We start from the raw sequence: 21,545 nt of genomic DNA on the forward strand, positions 1-21,545 counted from the left end.
AGGGTGAAGAGCATCCTGCGGGGTGAGGGTTTGGAGAAAATGCGGAGGCGGGCTTGTTACTCAAGGCTATGAGCTGGTTTGCTGGAGGTGGACGAAGCCAGTTCGTATAAGCTACATGAGTGGGCTGTTGTTTGACAAGAATACGCGGCAGCAAATGCAAATATAAAGCGGCAGCTCTGACCAAAGTTTTGACAAAGACCGCCGTTGGAGATCCACACTGTCTAAGGAGAATAGTATATCAGCAACAGGATTACGGACAGTCACTACAATGGTCTCCGGATCTCTCTTCGCCGTTGCCGCTCTCGCTCTGAGCGGCGTCGCCCAGGCTCGTGAAGTTCCGCCACGCCCAGATACCAAGGCGCACCCCAACCCTCCATTCAGGCCATTCCCGGTATCGCCGCCTCGCACCAAGTCGTGCTTCGTCAAGCCAAGCTGTACCCCTGGCCGTGACGACTCGGCGAAGATTCTCAAGGCCTTCCACGACTGTAACAACGGCGGTACCGTCGTTCTCGACGAGTCTTACACTATCTGCACGCCACTCGATCTACGCTTCTTGAAACATGTCGATGTCGCCCTGACAGGTCGCATCACCTTCTGCGATGGTGTGGACGACTGGATGAAGAAGTTCTTCCCCATTCCCTTCCAAGAAGGCAACACATGGTGGCTCTGGGGCGGAGAAGATATTAACCTCTACGGACTTGGCAAGGGAGTCATCGACGGAAACGGCCAGGAGTGGTACGACGCTCATGGCTCGAGAGAGGGAATCTTGCGTCCCTTGCTGTTTGTCACCGACGGCTGGAAGGGTGGCTCCATCACTGGCCTGAAGATGCGCCAGTCACCTAATGTAAGTCTCTCGGAGTGTCCTGGTAATAATAGAGCAACTAATGATTATTATAGTGGCACAATCTGATAGCAAATTCTTCAGATATTCTCGTGTCTGATTTCGACATCTACTCTCGTTCTGCAAGCAAATATGAGGCAAAGAACCTAGATGGCTGGGATACTTACAGATCCTCGTAGGCTTAACATATTTTTACTACATGTCACCCGGGTCCCGGTATACAAAACTAACTCAACTCCCATGCAGGAATATAGTCATTCAGAACTCGGTTTTGGACCATGACGACGACTGCGTATCCTTCAAGCCCAATAGCACCGAAATCATCGTACAAGGCTTGCAATGCAACTCATCCCACGGCATTTCTGTTGGCTCTCTGGCCCAGTACCCAGGCGTCGTCGACATCATTGAGAACCTGTACATCTTTAACAACACGCTCAGCAATGCCACAGACAGTGCCCGCCTCAAGGTCTGGCCTGGCTTGGGTGCTGTCACCAAGCCCGGTTGGATCGGCGGCGGTGGCATCGGTCACGTCCGCAACGTTACTTATGAGCAGTTCCACGTCCGCAACAACGATGCCGCTCTCAAGATTGACCAGTGCTACGGCGCGGTCAACGCCTCCACATGCAAGGAGCACCCTTCTCAGGTCCTTCTTGAAAACATTCTATTCAAGGATTTTGACGGATACACTTCCAAGGCCAGCGATCCTGTTGCTGGTGCACTGATTTGCAGTTCAGAAGAGGTAGGACCATCTCCCTTTTCTATTCGTCGTTCCTAGTCTCTGGTAGCTAACAACACTCCAGAGTTGTGACAACATTCGCGCTGAAAATGTTCGGATCACTGTCCCCAGCGGCAAGACTACGCGCTGGCAGGTGAGAAACGTCGAAAAGGAACTGCTGGACGTCAACGGCGAGATCGTCCAGGCCTAGAAAATTGCTGTCGACGGTGGAATAAGCCTGAGGCATGTAATGAGATTTACGAAAGTGGAATGAGACAATGAATGGATGGCGGCCTTCGTTGTTAACGATGGCCACTTAGGTGTCTATAGAGCGAAGCTGCCAGGTTGTGTATAGGGTTCTACGAGGTGAAAGGCTCCGTACGAGCACCTTAATAGCAATTAAAAGTAAGCTCAGATTGTTCTGCTTATTTTTGGAAGTACAGCAAAAGTAGTGGTTCGGAATTAAAAGTAGGAGATATGGTGTCCCAGCTCATCACATGTGGAGGAGAGGAAGCGGTGCACTACGTGCCGGATTGCCACATTAGCCCCATTCTAACTGTTGCAACATTATTTACACTTACATTTCTGCTCCTGGAGAATGAAGCCTAACTCTAATTGAACTTGATTAGATGTACCGTTTCCTGTGGTTAGTGGGCTTGAAAAATGTTAGTTGCAGTTGACTGTGTGCTTCGTTGACGAGGACTTGCAAACATCAAAAGATGTGAGCTCTGTATAAATGGAAGTGGCTATAGCCTAACAATGCATGACGTCCCGTATTTGAATGTCTTTTTAGCCACACATCCGTTCAGTTGACCTATATGACGTGTAATTAGTTATATCTTTACGGTAGAACCTAGCACCCAAATATCAGATTTAGTTGAATGAACAAGTCATCAGCCCAGTCGTACTGTTATTGTGCGCTCTACTCAAGTCTACCACATCTACGTTTGAAACACCTCTGCCTGCACACCGCACGTGGCCAGAAAAGGATAATTAGCACCGTAATTCGTTCAAAAGAAACGTGTTTGCTTACTATCAATGATGACTATGACTGACGGTTGACTTGAGCGCCCGTCCTTGACTTCACTTTGTATGTAATTTCCTTCGCCACAGTTATTCACTTGAAACCAGCACAATTGATACTATTATGGTGAATGATGACCACCTGAATAACTGTTAGACATTTCACCTTTATAAAAACTGGCTCATGATCCTGTATATTCTTCAGTACCAGATAAACCAAAAACTCAAACCCATTAGAGGCCTTCCAAACCCATGCGTATAATTAGCAGCAGCACTGAGCACAAAAACTCGTTTGTATCTCCGAATCCAACTGAACCCTCAATTACTACGCTTCCTTCAGCAGCAGACTCCTTGGAATCCTTGAAGCCCCAATCACGCAATCCAAAATGTGTTCCCTTGGCCTTCCAGGCCCGGCAAACAACCCCCCCGGAGACCACCGCCTTCACAAAGCATGGAATAAGTTTTTATATCACCACAGTCTTGAATCAATTTGGCAGCCTTCCCACATGTCAACAAAAGAGAAATACGCATGTATTGAAGCTCTATTCTCCTCAGCCAACGCTTCCCAATCTACCCTTGCCGATTCCATAATAGATCTCTGGGAAAAGGGCATTACCCCCGCACACATCTACGAACCGAATCCAGTTTACAACACCGACGAAGAACTCATCAGGACGACATATCACCAAATCCTAGATCAACGGGACAACATTTACATCGCAAAGAAAAGCTGCGAAAACCTCCACGAACCAATCTGGCAACATCTTCCCATATCCAAGAACAAAACCCTTAAAATCGCCTCGACGATTGCACAGACAAGATATTATCTCTCCCACGACCCAGGCACTCCGATCTTTTCCTACAACCCTCGACCATCCCTCCCGCCTGGACACCCGTCCAATTTTACATACTGCAGCACCGTCCCTTACCCGCCATCGCATGAACTCGCCCGTCTAGAAGCCGTAACATCCACTGTCCTCGCACAGCTGTCAACCCTGCTCGCCTTCGACATTTCAAACCCGACCACACTCCCAGACGGATTCACCAACGTCCTCAATGAAACGGAATTTTTTGACCCCATCTTCGTCAAACAGCTCCATGTGCTCTGGCTGCAAAGATTTCCAGACCGCAGCAAGTATCCCTCGGCATTCTCTCACGCAGTCATGAGCAGCCCCGCGGTGAGAGAGTTTGCATGGCTTCTCATGAGACTGAACAGCACAGAGACGCCGGATTTTCAATCAATCAATAAGGAACTATGTCCCGTAGCGGATATGCTCACATTCGACCGAGAGCCAAACAGCTCCATTACAGTGGCGATGGTAGGGATAATGAAGCTCTACCTCCGCGATGAAGGCATGAAAGCAAGACGGCTCCTCTTTGAAGAAGAACAGTACGAAAATGTATTGGTGTATCGAGGAGATACGCTCTTCATATCCGTAAGTCACCTATTTCCTACATTTCCACACAAAATCCCCTCCAATCTGGGCCTGTTGGTGTTAGAAACAAACGCCAAGAAGATGCACCAACCAAGCTCATGTGAGCTCCGGCCCAAGCTCTAGTGGACGTACCTACCCCAGTCACTGCTCATCACGGGCCGGAAAAACATAAACGCCCGCAGTCATCCCATCGAAATTTTGGAGCAACGCTCCTCTAAACACCATACTAACCCGACCCCCGTCCAAACCTCATAGTCCCTCGACGCCCACTACGCATCCTACGCAGGCCAATTCGTGTCCTCGACGGCCCTCTTCCACCCGGACGCGATAATAACCCAGGGGGCATCCCTCGAACCGGTCCAAATCGGCGAAGACGTCCTCGCAGCGGCCCGCCGTATCCAACAGCATCTACACCGCGACACTCCCACTCCCACCACCCCCGACCAGAAGCCTTCAACACCACAACCACCACCACCACCTCCTCCTCCTCCCCGCGAAAAGCTGGTCGTACCGCCCTCTAAACTAAAGCGAAAACCAAAAGAAACGCGGCCCCGCCGAATACCCCGAAAACGTCACCGTCCTTAACTCTCTCTCTCTCTCTCTCTAACAAGAAAAAAATGTCGACCCTCGCAACCCTCCGCGGCCTAAGGCCATGCCTCCCCTCCACAACAATGCTCTCGACAGCAACCCGCGCCTTCACAACAACACCCGCCCCGGCCGCGCGCAAAGCCTCCGCGGTCCAGACCCCAGACTACCTCTCCAAGGTGCAAAACATCAAGCAGCACCTCTTCGCCCGCGCGCCGCCGCCCCTGCGCATGGCGCGCAACAGACACCTGCGCCACTGGACCATCCACCGCGCCTGGCTCCTCCTGCAGCGCCAGCAGCGCGAGGCCCGCGAGAAGGAGCTGTACCGCATGCACCAGAGCATGTACAACGCCAACGAGGAGCTCCGCACGACCTCGGGCCCCGGAACCAGAGACGAGGGGTGGCTGTACCGTGTCGCGCAGGAGAAGAAGGGCGTCTACGGACCCGGTGCGGTGCCGATCGAGTACGCGCGTTATCAGACCGAGACGCCTGCCAGACAGGCTTGGAACCACGACTGGAAGCGATAGATGTGGGGTGTGGGGGAGTAAGCGTTTAGGGCGGTCAAAAAAGGAGACGGAGTTGAGTGGATTGAGATTCGCTCATCATCATGTATCATCACCTCGACACTTTTTTTCCGTTGTCATTCTACTGTAGCATACTGTAGCATGGCCGTGTACAATCGAAACAACATAAACTAGGGGCAAGACTTGCAAGACTTGGAAGCATTATCAAAATTGTTCGATTCTTTACTGCGTTAAACGACTGCCGTCCTCACTGGGGGAGGGGATTTGGGAAAAAAAAAAAAAAAAAAAAAAGACACAGGAACCTCCAGAACTCCAACACCCAGATCCTAGCTTTGAACTTTTGGGTCGTTCTATGCTGTGCTGTCCTATTAATACAGACAATGGATGGAAAACAAATGGCAAGACCCCTTTTCATAGAAAGGACGTCTCCGCCTGAATATCGCTGTTTCCGCTAGTTTCGAAGCCGCTGAGAGGGGGGAAAGGAGTAAAAGAGAGCATTAGAGTTGACTCGTATGATTCGATAGATGTAAAAGGTGACCAGAGAAGCCCTCCCGAGGGCATCTTCAACATCGCTCCCCGCTTCGCTATCGGTACGCCGCGGATAGTCGTGTTGCCATCGATAGGCAGCCGGCACTCTCCACGAACTCGGATCGGCGTTATTCGCATTCGGGCTGAGCTGTTTCCCGCTTCATGGCTTCGTGGAGAGACATAAATACTTCTCTCCTAACCTGTCGAGATCCCGTCTGTTCGCTGTGTTGTGCCCGCACTTGTCGGTAAAATGCCAGATACTAACAATGTCGCATTCGCTCAAAGAATAACACAGCAACCGCCTCCCTCGCCCTTCTCGAATGTCAACAGGGCCGCGCGCGTGGCGGCCTCAAAGACGTCGTCAACGCCCTCACCGCTGAGACTGGAGCACTCGAGATATTTCTTGGCCTGGATCTCGCGGGCAGCGGCATCGCCTTCCTGGGTAGTTACGAAGCGCAACGACTTCTTGCGCATCTCCTCGATGGCGACGGGGTCTTCGCGCAGATCCTTCTTCAGTCCGACCAAAATGATGGGAACGCCGGGGCAGAGTCGGGTGACCTCTTCTATCCACTGTTGCTTCTTGTTAGAACATCGTCCTTGCAAACCAATGCCAACGCGCCGAGACCAACCTTGTGCTTGACGTTATCGAGTGAGTCAGGAGTATCAACGGAGAACCCAATGAGGATGACGTGGGCTTTAGAATACGCAAGTGGCCGCAGTCGCTCGTAGTCCTCCTGTCCTGCGGTATCCCATAGTGCTAGCTGAACGGACTTCCCATCCACCCTGCAATCTGTCACATAGTTCTCAAAGACTGTAGGAATCTGGAGGTTTGTTAGAGGTTAGAGGTTCGGTGGACGAGGGCGCATCGGGTACTAACGTAATGCTGTGGGAAGCTTCGTTAGCGAGGGTCAAGATTTCAAGAATGTCAGACCATGGGGAAAATACGGGACCGGACTTACTGTGGGAAAGTATCCAAGGGTAAAGACACTCAGCAAACTAGTCTTGCCGCAAGCACCGTCGCCAATGATGACGAGTTTCCTTTTAACAACCAGTTAGCGCATAAGCGTAGACAAGATGGACGGGATGTGGTCGAATGCGTGACGAGAGCAAGCCGGGATCGAGTCGGGGGAAATCTGGGGGTGTTCGGTCGGGGAAAGGTGGACGGGGAGGGGGATCGACGGAGTCGAAAAACAAGGTACCTTCTAATGACGTTCTGAGGACTCGCTGCTGCCATGGCTGCGGAGATGGACTGGACAGAAATTGGTCAGGGGCGGAAGATTCGACTCCAAGGTCAATTGAGGGATTGGCGGGATCGTAGGGGGGCGGCTGTTTATTAAGGTCGAAGTAGCGGACGGACGAGGAGGCAATCGAGAGTCGAAAAAAAAAAATCAAGAAAATCGTCTAGACCGCGGCCAAGCTCGGCGACAGCGACAGCGCAAATGGTAGCTCGATCGGTGGGCTCGTATGCGGGAGGTCAATAGACAAGCAAGGTAGAGTCGTATCGGGGGCTGCGGCAGCAGCGGCGGGTTGGTGGAGGCGATAGAGGTGCGGATATGTAGGCAATGTTTGGATTTGGGGTGGGTGGTGGAAAGGTTCAAAAACAAAATGGGCCGGGTACAGTAATTGGCGGATATGTCGGACAGAAGAGGAGTAGATGGCGAGAAGCAAAGCGAAGGCGGAGGAAAGCAGCGGAAGAGAAGATGTAGAAGGAGAGGGAGCCCGTGTTGTTGTTGTTGAGTGTTTTTTTATGTTTATTTTATTTTTTTTCCTCGGAGGTCGGGAGGGCGAGGTAAGTGGACGCGAAAGAGAGAAAGGTGGTGAGGTGAGTCGAGTTGGTGAGCAGGAGGGAATACGAGCTGAAGAAAACCCTCGGGGGGGTTTGAAACGTGTGTTGAAGAAAGCACTGGAGCAGTAGCAACAATAGCAACAGCGCCTAGAGCGAGCAGCAGTACAAGACGGACTGGAGCTGTAGCTGGAGCTGGAGCTGTAAGCAGGGCCGGAGTAATGGGGAAAATGAACCGGGCCTAGGGTGGTGACGACGGGGATTAGTTTCCACCCTTGTACTCCGTACACTGCCGATTATCAATTGACCTGTTTGCTGAGCAGGACGGAGAGGAGATTTTAATGGGGCCTAGTTGTAGGCAGGCCAGGTAGAGGTAGTAGTGTAATGTGGTGGATAGGTCTCCGTCTAGTATCCGATCGCCTGGAACAAGGTATTTGTATACGTTGAAAAGGGGGGGGTGACAATGTCTTGAGAGTTAGGTAGTATGGAAATGTAGGCGGAGAACGGCCTGGTAATAAAGGAAAACAAGAAAAGGCGAGGCACCAACGCACCTCGCACTTGGGCCCGTTAGTAGATGCAAAGTGCAGGCGTAATGCAGATAAGGCAAAGTAAAGGTAAGTACAGGTTGGACAGGTTGAGGGAAAGATGACGAATTAACGTTGGAGACATGGAGATGGGGGGATACGATGGGGAAAGGGGGGGTGGGATAACTAGCTATGGTAGTAGTAGTAAGGAACGATCACTGTGAAGCAAAGCAAAGTCAATGCTGTAGTCCAGGAGGGATTAAGTTCTGCTTGAGAGGCACAGGCAATTGGGCTGAGTTGGTTACCTCAGGTACCCGCTAAGCTAAAAAAGAACCAAGAAAAATCAAATAGAACAAAACAAAATAGAATAAAACAAAAACTCCGTCAGCGTCATACTCCCAAGCCAGTCAAGGGCCTAGTCCCCTAGTTGCGGTGCGCTGGGTGGTATGTGTTGTGGCACAGCAAAGAGGGCGTGGAGGCGTGTAGAGGGCCATATCCATGTTGCACTTTTTTTTTTTTTCTGTTGTCCCTATCAAGGGCATGACCGTGCTTCATTCGGTCCCCTGCAACGCTCTTTTTTTTCCATCTCAGTAAGAGCAATAACAACCACATCAGCACCTTTCCATCAACCCAGGATCAAACTCGGGGCGTGCATACTAGTACTTGCTGTAGCAGCGATGTGCATGCATATGGGCTGGCATCATTGGATGCCACCAAATGCACGCACGAACGGGGAGCTAATGACCTGTAGTTGTGGAGCCTTACGGGGCTCGAAACGGGGGGGGCACGACGGGGTCCAGAGGCCCCAGAGTGCTGTAGGTTGAGGGCGAGGTGCATTCTCTCAACACCTTCGAGGAGCAATGTCAGTATGTTTACAGGTCAATGTTCCTCTTCCAACTTCCTTGCCTTGGCTACTGTGTCCATCATGATATCTCTTCATTATTCACTTTCACTCTCTCTCACCCGGGGGCTCATGTAAACAGGGTTTGCAAGTTGCTGATGAGAGGCACATAACCCACCTGACCAGGGTCAGAGACCGGACTTTTTGCCCATGATGGCTACACTACCGTAGAACCGGTCGCTTTCTTTCTAAAATAAGGACCCTACTGTTGGAAACCACAGACCATGCCAACTAAACTTCTCGGGGCCGATCGCCGAAGTCTGCGATTTACCGTCCCGTTTTTCATTATATCACTCCTTCTGTGATTTGATTGCCTGTTTATGCGCTTCTTGGTGATGCCGTCCTTTACTCATACCCCTTTGCCCTCCTCCACCTGAAGGGATCATCCTCCCAAACCACACCCTTCCGAGCGACACCGGCCCACGACTCCCTGCCCCCCTCTCTCCTCTCCTTACCTCAACACCACTCACACTACCCAATTTTAACCTTACCTCGCTTGACAACTGCGCCAACATCTACATCATTACTTACGTACCTGTATGTTTGAGAACCCAAACCAAACTTCAGATGCCGCAGCGGCACCGAACGCCTGCCCGCCGCCGACAACGACGACTACTGTTTCTCAACGAGGAGTCTACCACATCCCAGTCCCATAACATACCTCTATGGCGTCAACGTCAACAGCTGCTCTAGGAACATCCAAGGTCCTACAGTACAAAAGTCCTGTGCCGTTGCAACTCACGTCGGAGCGTAGGTGGACAAGCCCTGCACAGCTAACTACTTCGCTCTTAGAGGACTGCAGCAGAGAGCAGGGCAAGCAATGAGATCTCCGCGCGTCGTGCAGTGGCCACCATACACACCATCTGCGCTGTGCCTCCGTCTGTGCGACTGACTAGAAGCGCCATCCGTGGGCTGTGCGTACTGTTGGCTGCGCTACCCTGTGTCGTCGTCCTATGCTCCGTTCCTTTGCAGCTGCTCGCATCCATGCTCTGTGGCAATTTGAATTCAGCTTGACAACATTTCTGCCGGTTCGTCTTTGCTGGGGACTTTTGAAACCAAGAGACATTCTTCTGGTCGTCGGGAACTTTTGAAACGGGAATGCATATGTCTTCGCGAGGGACTTTTGAAACTGAGAGGCAGCTGTGAGGCCATATTCACGGCACTCTAGTCAGCGTAAACATGTGGTCAGCGTCACCATGTGCCGCGCCGCAGGGGTAACTGATCATGGTCAGCGCCTTGGCGCCTAAGCCATCAGATTAGCTAACGTCCCACACCCACTTCTGGGCACCCCCCACATTTGGGCACCCCATTTACACCAAAAACGCCGTTTTTCGAAATTCTATATTAAACTAAATACTTTACTTATTAAAGAGAATAAATATATGTTAAATAGATTAAGACTTAATTATAATACTTAAGTAGCTATATACTAGTATTATTGATAATAAGTATTATAAATTCAAGGTTTAACATTTATAATACTAATTTACCTAGCCTATATCTTAATATATAAAATAGGTAGAGATATTTAACTAATATGATTAGAATTTTTAAGTAAGATATAGTAGATTTATATATTCTTATACTTAGTAAAAAATTCTTTAAGCTTAGAATAATATTTTAAAATTTCCCTTAAGAAAAGTTTCTATTATAGAATTTTAACCCTTAATTATACTATATTTACTAAAGTAATACTTTTAAATCTCTTTTAGATATAATTATATACTTTTAATAAGTATAAATATTAATTTCCTAGATTTTTTAAATAAGTATATATAAGCGAAAATATATTTTTCTAATGTTAAGGAATACTAGTAAGTTACTAGTATCTACTAACATTTTAAAGCTTTTAGTTTTAAACTTCTATATTATAACTATTATTATATTTAAACCTTTATAAAAATTAGATGGCTATAATTATACTTAACATAGTTTATATATATTTTCTTTTCTTAGTAAGTATAGTAGTTAGTTTAATATAGAATTTCGAAAAACGGCGTTTTTGGTGTAAATGGGGTGCCCAAATGTGGGGGGTGCCCAGAAGTGGGTGTGGGACGTTAACGCGACATCCGGATTATCGGCCAAACACCTTGTCCTCCAGTTTCTCAAGCTCCTTATTTTCAGTCCGACAACATCCCGTAATAGGGGCACCGAAATTCTGTATATTGGCGTATCGAGCACTCTGATACGATCTGGCACAGCAGCTTGGCTTCCACTGTAAACAAGGCCCGCTTGGGGTCCTTTGGCATACGAGGTCGTACCCTTGGCCAACTCGCTCATGCTCAAGCATTGAGACCCAGTCTTCGGAATCCCCCTTTTCTTTTACGCAGCTGCATCGGCAACATCGTCTACCACTGCTACATAGTAGGCGCGCCGAGTGGGCCTGGTATGCGGTGGAGAGTCCTTGGCCCGCCTCGACATCATCATCTGAGGCTGTGTTGACGTCCTCGGTATGACCAAACACCGGCCTCACGCAATCATCTGCAGCGTAGCCCTGGCTGAAGCTGATGCCTTCTGCGTCTGTTTTTCAACAGGACCAGTTGCTATACGAGACCATTTATCACACCGTGCTGCTTGGCTTCGGGGATCGCTGTCATCTTCTGCTTAAGCAAACGCGCGATCGGATCCTGGCATTGCAGTTTTGCCCGCAAAATTTGGATGCGCTCCCGTCTGGGATCTGCTGGTTCTGTCTGGCTACTGTGTGTAGAGAAAACAACGCCGCTGAACTGGATCAACTGAGGGGCATCCGCAACGTTCTGGCTTCCCCCCTTAACGGCACGTAGTCTGGAGTTTCGGTTCGCTTTTTGCTGCTTCCATTTGTCCGTTTGTTGTGTGAGGCGCTTTTGATAGGTTATTATGCACCGACCATTAGAGGACGGGTCGGAAACGTCACTTCAGTGCCTGAATAAACGCTAAGTAACCGTGACATGGACTTGGCTGGGGTTGGTCTGTTGATCAGTGGGGCCCACTGGGAGAGCTGAAAGCTCCCAGCTCTAGGTGCTTTGCTACGTCGCTGATGTGTCCAAGATACCACGGTATGCAGGACGGCCGGCACGGTTGCTTCCATTGGTCCATCGGCAGCGGTCGGTGGCCGCGCGGTTCCGGGCTTGTGGCTGGAATGCGGACGCATTCGGGGCGGGTGGGATGTAAACCAAACCTCCGCAAGAGTGTTCTTGGTGCCGATAAGTTCGGAGGCATAAGCGACGGGAGATCTGTGTATGCAAGGCATTGGTCGACGGGCCTCAACGGTGGCTGACGTTGACTTTCCCCTTGACGAAGAAACAGGTTCGCGTGTCTTGGCCGTCGTACCATAATGGCGCCTCTCGGCTGTGAAGAGGTTGAGACCAACTCGAAGATTGACAATACTGAGGAGACCGAATCGTAGCACGGGGCGCTTTGCTAGTTTATCATCCACCAACCTGGGCCACTTGATGCCAAAGTCTTTGCCTAGCCCAGTGACTACCATGATTGTTGCGAAAAAAGGATATCAGGAGTTTCAATCAATGTCGAAAGGTCCAATGATGCGAAGAAATGTCTGTGAATGCAACACTTGCTAAGTAGACCACGCAATAAGACAGTCGTGGCTACCGGTTGAGGCTCGATCCATGACGGAGATGGCGTTCAACCTTCGGCTGTCTTATTGAGGTTTTCCTGTGGCGGCATGGCCATGCATGCTGCTTACGTCGTATGCCGACGACTCTCGGCATAGTTGAGTAAGGTTTTGCATTGCCGTGTTGCAAGCGAGAAGAGATGGGATGACATAAGGTGATGCTGTGTGCAGGAGTCATCAGGCAAAGTCCTAGGGCATCCATTTGTTTACTAGTACTATGTAGAGAGGACGGGACGGACCAGGGGGGAACTAGAATTACCTGTCCGGGTTCTCACTTTCGCATCTGGGCACAGACCATGCGATGGATTATGTCAGCTCATTGGTGAGAGAAAGTCACTCAGGGTTTTCGGAGATCAGCCAATGGAATTGTGGCGTGGGTCAATTGATGCCTGACATTCCTTCTCCCCCATCTCAACCCTCAGGCAGAAAGGGGAATCGGCGAACACGGACCATCTAGCGGATGCAAGGGCACAGCTGGACTCATTGTGTACTATGGTACTTGCTCCTCCACCTCACTTTACGTAAGGCATGCACCTACTGGGTAAGCACCACATCATCTTGGTAATTACTGGACGAGCCTGCCAGGCCCCTACCTACGAAGCACTACTAGTATGCTACACCCGTGAGGTACAGGGGGAATTATAGCGCTGTCAGGCACATCAACTTCAGCATACCTTTCCCTCCCACATCTCTACCAGTGGCTGGCTTAGGTAAGACGTCAATTTGCGTCCAACCCAACCTGGCCCGGGCAGGCAGTCACGTGGTTCACACCACAATCGCAGCCTCGAAATGTGATTGACGGGGCCATGTCACCTAAGGGAATCTTGCAGGCCCTGGCTAAACCCATTTTCCCATCTTGCCCCGGGCGTGCCATGTACCATCCCCGCAAACTCGCGCCTGCAAGTGACTTCCGAATTGAGCGCAATCCATTCTCTCCCTCCCTCAGAAGCGCACATTACACGTACCTACTTACCCGACCTCCCTCCAAGGCTCAGGCTAAGGCTACCTATGACCATAGCTGAAGGACCAGCGACCAAAAATACAACCCCCCGTCTTCAAGATTGAAAAGCGACGCATCGCAACCAAACCCCACGCCCCTACAAGTTGCTGTCGTCGTCGCCGTCGCCCAATTCAACCTTGACATTTGCGACTCGTGTATTGTCCAGCGGGCTGCCTGTGCTGCTGCTACTGCTCTGGCCCGTCTGTCTGTCTGTCCCTTGGCCAGTGGCTGCCCCGGCCCCATCTCGAATAATATTCGCCTCCACCTGTGAGTCCTGCCTCATCACCACCCTCAGCCCGCTCCCAGCGCGCTGTATCCCGCCTATGCTTTTTTTGCGAGCGCACCCACAAACGCCGGTCTAAACCTCACCACTTCCTGCCGAGAGGGGCAACGCCTTTTTTCCCCTTCCTTTTTTCCCTCTTTTTTTATGCTCACGTATCTCGCCCGCAGTTTAGTCGTCTCCCAATCTTTCCCCCGCGAGTCCGACCGACCGCCGAAACCGAGCTCTCCCTCCCGACTCCCTCACCCCTCTCAATCCTCCCTCTCTATGACATCGACGCTTGTTGCTTCGTAGCAGACTTTCGATATGCCGGCCAACCCCCGCCAGGCGCCACCGCAGACGCCTGCGTCCCCCAACACTAAGGCCACGGCAAGATATACCAACAAAGATGGCTCAAAGATCATCACCGTACCCAAGGGCCCCCCCTCCACCGAGCCCTCGTTGCCCTCCACCCCGACTTCGTCAGCGAAAGCACCCAGCGTGCAAACGACCGGCACGAACGGCGGCGACGCCCTCGCACCCACGGTGAATCGCAAAAAGCAGAAGCGTCGAGCAAAGGCCGCTGCGAAAGCTGCCGCTGAGCAGGCTGCCGTTCAATCACCGAATGGACGCCTAAGTCCCGCACCCGGCTCCCCGGCGCCCAAACCTCAAGCTGCCCAAGATGACGCGGACCAGGATTTCAGTGACGATGATGAAGCCGACGACCAGCCTTCTCCAGACGACCACCTCAATTCTAACGGCGTTGGGTCTCACAAGTCGAAAAAGTCAAAGAAGAAGAAGAAGAAGAACGCAAAGAACCCTCAGTTGGCCAACGCTCAGTACGACAACGTGCCGCACCCTCACTCGCCATTGACCCCCCGTGGACCTGGAATATCCAAGGATAAGATTTGGAACACCAGCTCACAGGAGGAACGGGAACGCATCAAGGAGTTTTGGTTGGGGCTCGGCGAGGACGAACGCAAGTCACTAGTTAAAGTCGAGAAGGACGCAGTTCTTAAGAAGATGAAGGAGCAGCAGAAGCACACCTGCAGCTGCACCGTCTGCGGCCGGAAGCGTACAGCCATTGAAGAGGAGCTGGAGGGGCTCTACGACGCCTATTACGAGGAGCTCGAGTCCTTCGCCCACCAAGGGGAAGGCCCCGCGATGCTTGGCCCCCCTCGCGCCGACTTTCCTCTGCGCCCGGCACGGCTACCGTCAGGCTATTCAGGCCAACCGCCATCACGCGGTCGCATAGTCGAACATGTCGGTGATGATGATGACGAAGAAGAGCCCGAAGAAGATTATAGTGACGACGAAGAGGACCTTGATGATGACGAGGAGTACAGCGAAGAGGAACCCCCGGAAGACGCTCACCCTCACGATCGAGACGTGGCGGATTTCTTGACGTTTGGGAACAGCCTGCAAGTCAAGGGTATGAAGCTTCTGGACTCTCTACTCTGCAGATATGGTAACATGGACTTAGGCGGCATACTCACCGTTGCGGATGATCTGCTCAAGAACGACGGCAAGCGCTTTATCGAAATGATGGAGCAGCTCGCTGAGCGTCGCATGGCCCGAGAAGAAGACGCCAAAGAGCACTTTTCTCGCGGCTACGGTCATCCCACCAACGGCTCATACTCGAATCATAACCATCCTCCTCCAGAAGACGACTATGACGATGAAGACGAGGAGGAGGATGAGGATTATGATGACAGTCAAGAAGAGGAATACGAGGATGAAGAAGTGAGCTCCTCTCAATACAATTATGACCATAAACACTCGAGTACTGAGCATTACTGTTGTCATCATCAGGACACGATGACCGAGGAGCAGCGTATGGAAGAGGGTCGTCGTATGTTCCAGATATTCGCCGCTCGCATGTTCGAGCAAAGGGTCTTGACGGCCTATCGAGACATGGTCGCCAAACAACGCCAACAACAGCTCATCGAGGAACTCGAGGAGGAAAACCGCCAAGACGCTCAACGAAAAGCGAAGAAGGCCAAAGAGAATCAGAAGCGCAAGGACAAGGCCGCACTGAAGAAGCAGATGCAAGCCGAGGAGAAGGCGCGGAAGGAAGCTGAGAAGGCCGCAGAAGAAGCTGCTCGACTCGAGGAACAGAAGCGAAAGGCGGAAGAGCAACGGCTCAAGGCTGAGGAGAAGCGTCGGAAAAAGGAGGAGCAAAAGCGCCTCGAGGAGGAGGAACGCTTACGGAAAGAAGCTGAGCGGCAACGGCGCCTTCAAGAACAGCAAGAGAAGCGCGCCGACCAAGAACGCAAGGCGCGTGAGCAGAAAGAGAAAGCGCAGAAAGCCAAGGAGGAGGCCCGGTTATCGCGAGAACAAAAGGAGAGGGAAGCCCGCGAACGCAAGGAGAAGCAGGAACAGGCCAAGCGCGACAAGGATCAAAAGGCCAAGGCGGAACGGGAAGCCAAGGCCGACAAGGAGAGCAAGGACCGGATCAAGCAAGAGGAGAAGGCGGCTCAGAAAGCTGCAACTATTGCCGCTGTCCCCATTCCTATCCCGACCCAGGGCCGAAGGCCCTCGCAACACCCCGTATCGATTCCGACTCACCCGTCAAACCCAGCATCCTACGCATCTCCAAAGATACCCGTCGCAACGCCCGCTATTCCAAAGGCTCCGACACCCATTCGTCCTAAGAATGCAATCCAACCACACGATGTGAGCGTGCCCGGATCGCATGCCTCACAGTCCGGTTCTACCAGCCAAAACCCATCACCACACCCGGCGACGCCGGGTCATACGAGTCCAGCGCCGATCGGATCGAGGAAGGGAAGTGTGGCAACTACGAGCTCACTGCCGCACCCTCATTCTCTATCGCCGACCAACATCAAGGGGCATTTAGGTTCGCAGCCCGGCCCCTTCGGCATGCCGATGAGCTTGCCGCCACCCGGCTTTGCAGTACCACCTCCAGGCCTTGGAAACCGCATGCACGACCCCATCTTTGGTCCGCCTGGTATTCCTGGCTTTGGAAGACCCCCGCCGGGCATGATGCCCGGGCCTCCTGGTCTCAATGGACCGGCTGGTCGTGGCTTCATGCCGCCTCCACCTCCCGGCTTCGGACAGCCCATGGGCGATGCTCTGCACGGTATGGGACCCGGCCCGGTGTCACACTCCCGACAGCCTTCCGGTAGCTTTGACTCGGCTTCGCCGCCTGCCCCGTCGCAGCCGATTGGAAGACCGGCGCCCATCGGGCGGCCAGGGAGCGTGGTGCATGGACAGCGGAATGACCACACGGACGAGTTCGCCAACCAACACCTTGGTAGCAGCGCGCTGCTTGACGACTCGGAAGACCCGAATCCCATTTCGGCGGCTATCAACGCAGCCAGGCAACGCAACCAGGCCCCTCGACCAGCATTTCCCAACATTCCGTTTGGCATGGACAATGGATTCCATAGCATAAACAACGTCTGGGGCCCGTCACCAATGCCCTTTGCTCCACCACCAGGACTCGGAAACCCTACTTGGGGTAGCCCAATGATGCCTCCAATGCCATCACTAGGCCAGATCCGCACCGCCGGCAACCCAAGATCGGTTACGGTTCGCCTCATGCTGTGCCGTGCGTGCAAAGAACTGCAGGCACGAAACGCTGAGGCGCCCGACGCCTTTATCGACTTGTCAGCAGTCAAGTCGGAGGTGGACCATCTTAGTCGCATGGAAGTAGTCTCAGAAGAAGACCTTATGGACCTCGCCGAAACGGAAGGCAACATCCACAACGGCGGTGGCACATTTGAGATCCGAAGGGACGCAAACGGCCCCGGCAAGCACACAGTCCGCTGGGTACCCGAGTTCAGCGACTTGTCACAGCCACACCATAGGGCGGTAGGTGCGCCAGGCGAGATCGGAAGCCCCATCATCGGCAGCGGGTCATTGGCGTTTCCGTCTAGGGGGCAGTAGGAAAGTCCACCTAGTAAGGATTCACGATCGACGTCCACGGCGGCGGCGGCGGCGGCGGACGGGTCGGGTAGGTCGTTGTACCGTGCTATGCGGTCAGGCCGCTCGTCACGGTTCACAAAGGACTCGGAAGACAGTTCTGGTAGTGTCGACAATGAGGGAAGGGCAGGGGAATCAAGCGACGGGTAAATGGGATCGTTGAATAGTTCCCTCTCGTCTTTGTTGGAGTCATAATAGGATTATGCATACCAAGTAATCCATGACCCGGGGTTTTTGAGGCGAAGCTGCAGCTGCTCGTCTTTAAATTAAGCGGTGCCGGCTGGCCAATAGACTACTGGGTTCTTTCTGCGCAAGCTTTTGTGTTCTCTTGAAAAGTGAAGTAAATCTCTATGGACTATAGGGGAAGCCTATGGCAACCAGGACTTAGAAGGCTTCGCTCGATCTGTGACTGTGACGCCAACTCTGCAGAACCCGGTAGGGAAGCCACATGCCTTACACCATTCACCCTCCAGCTGACCAAACAGCCAATTGTCTTCCTCTAGTATTAGAATGACGTCTGCACGGAAACCCGCCATCCTATAAACATCCGATTTCTTAAATACCATCAGTCGGAGTTGTGCCCGGGGGCACCCCCACATCAACCACAACGGGCACCGGACCATATTATAAAAAAAAATCCAAAGGGGAGGGAAGAAACCCAGACCAACCCTGAAAAAGAGAAAGAGCCCCGCAAATCGCCGCGGCCGGCCCCCCGAAACGCCCACTCTTTTCTGCGCACAAACCGGAATCTGCACTTACACACCACACGGGGAGAAAAGAATCAGCCCACACGCAGCACAAGGACAAGCGGGAAGGGCACACACACACACACACCCTTACGCAACATAATGCGTGTTGTCGCCATTCGACTCCAACAACTAGAACCCCCAAGCCGGTCGCCCGGCTAGCTCAATCGGTAGAGCGTGAGACTCTTAATCTCAAGGTTGTGGGTTCGACCCCCACGTCGGGCTCAATTCCCGTCAGCGATTGGCAACTTGGATTCAATTTTTTGGTTTTTTTTTCGTCCTTGGTTTTTGTTTTTGTTATTAATCTTTTTTTTTTCCCCTACTTCTTCTTCCTCCTCTCCTCTCCCTTCTTGTTTTTTTTTCGTTTTTTTTTTGTTGATGAATTTTGACAGTTTTATTGCCCGGCTCAATTTGATCTAGGCCTGTCACCGAATTTTCATTTGGAAGATATCGGGCGGCTGCATCGCGGCGTGTCTCAAATCAATCGTGTGAATCTTGACCATCTTGACTTACATGCTGATGAAGCAAACTCTCGGAAAAAGACGCAAGCGTCCTTGAGGGATGCCATCACCTAAGCGGACCATGTTCACATTCGCTAAATCACGAGTCAAGTGGCGAGTCATCATGGGAAGTAAACATAAAAACTCCATTCCAGATCTATATGGTATTTTCCCCCGTTCTCGTCTCAGTCATCAAGTGCCAGCCCTGCGGCTCTCTATCCATGGAATGAATACCGGCCATCCCTAGGCGCGGAATCCTTCGGGTATCATGTAGTCTATAGTTACAAAAAAGAAGAATAAAAAAAAAGTAAAACACAAAGAAAAGAAGGGAGAAGGAGAGAAAGAAAAAAGCTAGAAAAAAGAAAGCTGCAAAGGCAGTAAAAGAAGGGCCAGGACAAAGAGCAAGTCCATCTGTCTCTGCGCTATGCCGTATCAGTCATGAGACATTAGATAATAATACATTTCGTGAATATGAACAAGGGAATGTGTCGCTAGTTTCTAGAAGTTGAATCAGATCCAGGCGTTCGCGGCCGTCTTTTCGTCGACACCGCGGCGCTTCCGTCTCAGGTTCTCGAAACTCCTCTTGCCCCAGGACCTCTTTTGCTTGGGGACCCTCAACAACGGACCAGAGCTGTCAGTGTCGGTCGGCGCCGACAGATCGCCCATGCTTTGGCTCCACGGTGCAATGGCATTCGTGACGCCGCTGCCGGGGTAAAGCATAGGGTCAAACAGCTCCTCGTCTTCGGGCGGGCCGAGAACAAGATTCGTAGACCAGTCGTCGCGCTCAGGGAGGACGAGGGCTGTGCCGGGATGAGGGTATTCCAGACTGTCCGGCTCATCGGGGATGACCCTCTGTGGCGGGTGCGAGACAGTGGCCACGTTGACGGGGAACAAATTCTTCTTCAAGGAAAACATGGTTTGGGGGCCGGCGGGAATGTAGTGTGCGGTGTGCAGCTCGCTGTGGCCTTTTGTGGAGAAGACGCAGGAGCCTCGGAGGGGCCGAGTCGCCTCTCCCGGGAACTCCGGTGCGGGATGCTCCGGGGACGAGAAAGACGTCTGCCCAAGGGTCCAGGCTGCGTGAAGAATCTTGGGCACATCGAGGAGGTGTCTGCACTCGAGCAATTTCTTGAAATCGCCAGACGACCGAGGCTGCCAGCGGAGTTGGTTGCGGGCTGTCTTGTCCCAAAGAGTGTGCTTCCATTCGTCCTTGAGACTTCGCTGGCGGAGAAGGTTCTGAATCTGCTGGTAGTATGTCCACTCCGACGTCACACTGCGCTTGTCAAAATGGCCCGCGAGGTGGTCAAAGTACTTTTCCACGGTAGACGAAGCCTCGGTGTCGGTGGGCGCCTCAAAGACTTCTTTGCAACCAATGAAGCCGCACGCAAAAACTACCTGCGGGCAGAGCTCCTGCTTCACCTGGTCGGCGGGCGGATACGCATCATCGTGCTCGATTTTGAAATGCGTGACATAGGCCTTTTCGAAATCAAATATCATGCGGCAGGACTTCTTGGGGCAGACCCAGACGCAGTCGGTGTTGTGAAAGTTTTGGAGGTGCTTCTTAAAGTCGCTTTTTCGCCCGAAGCCCACATAGACGTCATAGACGGCGCAGATAGGGCACTCGATGGGCTTGCGAGAAGGGCTCTTCATCATAGCTGCTTTCTTTTCTGCGGATGGCGTCATGCAAGCGTCCTGCCACTCTGACCCTGCGAGCGAGGGCGTGTCTGATGGCGAGAGAAGCAGGGCAGGTTCAGAATGGGTGAAGAAGCTCCCCGAGACCGAGGCAGCGTCGTCGCACAGTGAGGCGTCGGAGCTAGTCCAGGGTCCAGAGGAGGTAAGCGATGGAGCGCTGTTGTTGGTGCCAAAAGTCGATGTAGACATGACCGAGTTTCTAGCGGTGTTGTTGTGGTGATGATGTTGGGGGGGAGGCCGGAGTGAGGTGTGGGCGCCGCTCATGCTCTGTAGTGTGCTTGCCAGATGGCTTGAGCCATAACGACTGGCAAGGTTATGAAGGATTTGCATGTCTTCTGGGGACATGGCCGGTGAGCACTGCGTTGAATACATTTTGCAGTCAGTCGCTTGGTGAGACTGGGCAGTTGGGTCTATAATTGCATGGACGATGGGTGCTAGGTGGTGTTGTTTGTTGTCCTTAGGTGGACATTAAAGAAAGTGGACCAGGATACAAATAAACGACAGTTTTCTAGAAAAATTGAAGGGGGAAAGACGAGAGTGTTATGTAGTCAAGGTCGAGTCACGAAGACTCGAGTAGGAGAAAATAAAACGCCAAGCCAGGCTAAAGACACGGCGGCGATTCGATACTTAGTACCCCGGCCGAGCAATAACGTCAAAGGGTGCATGTCGCCCAGGGCAGCCAGGCCCAGGCGCCAATGAAGAACTCAAAGACGGCGACGGCGACGCTGCTGTGTGGCAAAGTCGCGCGGCTGGTGTGCTGAACAGAGACATTTTTGGTACCATGTGTGACGCCTTTTTTTGCATTAGCGCGGGCGCAGGACTCAGTCCTGAGGGCGCGTTTTTGGGGGGAAACGGTCAGATTGAATGCGCTTCTGGAAGCCTGAAAGTGCTTCTACGGGCTTGGCTGCTTGCGATGTCTGTACAGATTGTTCG

General features: G+C 52.1%; 7 protein-coding genes across 7 annotated transcripts; 4 read left to right on the forward strand and 3 right to left on the reverse strand.

Annotated features, from left to right (window-relative positions):
• Positions 1-268: 268 nt before the first annotated feature.
• CTRU02_208497 (exopolygalacturonase X) lies at positions 269-1,767 on the forward strand (the record flags this gene model as incomplete). The annotated part of the gene is made up of 4 exons (XM_036728492.1): positions 269-844; positions 898-1,016; positions 1,088-1,580; positions 1,642-1,767. 4 exons carry the CDS (start codon positions 269-271, stop codon positions 1,765-1,767), a joined length of 1,314 nt encoding a protein of 437 aa, XP_036579776.1.
• A 1,318-nt stretch (positions 1,768-3,085) lies between these two features.
• CTRU02_208498 (uncharacterized protein) lies at positions 3,086-4,600 on the forward strand (the record flags this gene model as incomplete). The annotated part of the gene is made up of 2 exons (XM_036728493.1): positions 3,086-4,015; positions 4,271-4,600. 2 exons carry the CDS (start codon positions 3,086-3,088, stop codon positions 4,598-4,600), a joined length of 1,260 nt encoding a protein of 419 aa, XP_036579777.1.
• Positions 4,601-4,632: 32 nt separating this feature from the next.
• CTRU02_208499 (mitochondrial 54S ribosomal protein mL40) lies at positions 4,633-5,127 on the forward strand (the record flags this gene model as incomplete). The annotated part of the gene is made up of 1 exon (XM_036728494.1): positions 4,633-5,127. One exon carries the CDS (start codon positions 4,633-4,635, stop codon positions 5,125-5,127), a length of 495 nt encoding a protein of 164 aa, XP_036579778.1.
• An 804-nt stretch (positions 5,128-5,931) lies between these two features.
• On the reverse strand, positions 5,932-6,886 carry CTRU02_208500 (GTP-binding protein rho2; the record flags this gene model as incomplete). Its single annotated transcript, XM_036728495.1, has 5 exons — positions 5,932-6,222; positions 6,282-6,473; positions 6,530-6,535; positions 6,612-6,690; positions 6,852-6,886. 5 exons carry the CDS (start codon positions 6,884-6,886, stop codon positions 5,932-5,934), a joined length of 603 nt encoding a protein of 200 aa, XP_036579779.1.
• Positions 6,887-11,714: 4,828 nt separating this feature from the next.
• On the reverse strand, positions 11,715-12,326 carry CTRU02_208501 (uncharacterized protein; the record flags this gene model as incomplete). Its single annotated transcript, XM_036728496.1, has 1 exon — positions 11,715-12,326. The coding sequence occupies one exon, from the start codon at positions 12,324-12,326 to the stop codon at positions 11,715-11,717; it is 612 nt and encodes a 203-aa protein (XP_036579780.1).
• A 1,730-nt stretch (positions 12,327-14,056) lies between these two features.
• CTRU02_208502 (stress response protein NST1) lies at positions 14,057-17,641 on the forward strand (the record flags this gene model as incomplete). The annotated part of the gene is made up of 1 exon (XM_036728497.1): positions 14,057-17,641. The coding sequence occupies one exon, from the start codon at positions 14,057-14,059 to the stop codon at positions 17,639-17,641; it is 3,585 nt and encodes a 1,194-aa protein (XP_036579781.1).
• Positions 17,642-19,433: 1,792 nt separating this feature from the next.
• Positions 19,434-20,984, reverse strand: CTRU02_208503 (uncharacterized protein; the record flags this gene model as incomplete). Its single annotated transcript, XM_036728498.1, has 1 exon — positions 19,434-20,984. The coding sequence occupies one exon, from the start codon at positions 20,982-20,984 to the stop codon at positions 19,434-19,436; it is 1,551 nt and encodes a 516-aa protein (XP_036579782.1).
• Positions 20,985-21,545: the final 561 nt, after the last annotated feature.

Source organism: Colletotrichum truncatum (assembly GCF_014235925.2).
Source record: "Colletotrichum truncatum strain CMES1059 chromosome Unknown Contig_0005, whole genome shotgun sequence".
Classification (NCBI taxonomy): domain Eukaryota; kingdom Fungi; phylum Ascomycota; class Sordariomycetes; order Glomerellales; family Glomerellaceae; genus Colletotrichum; species Colletotrichum truncatum.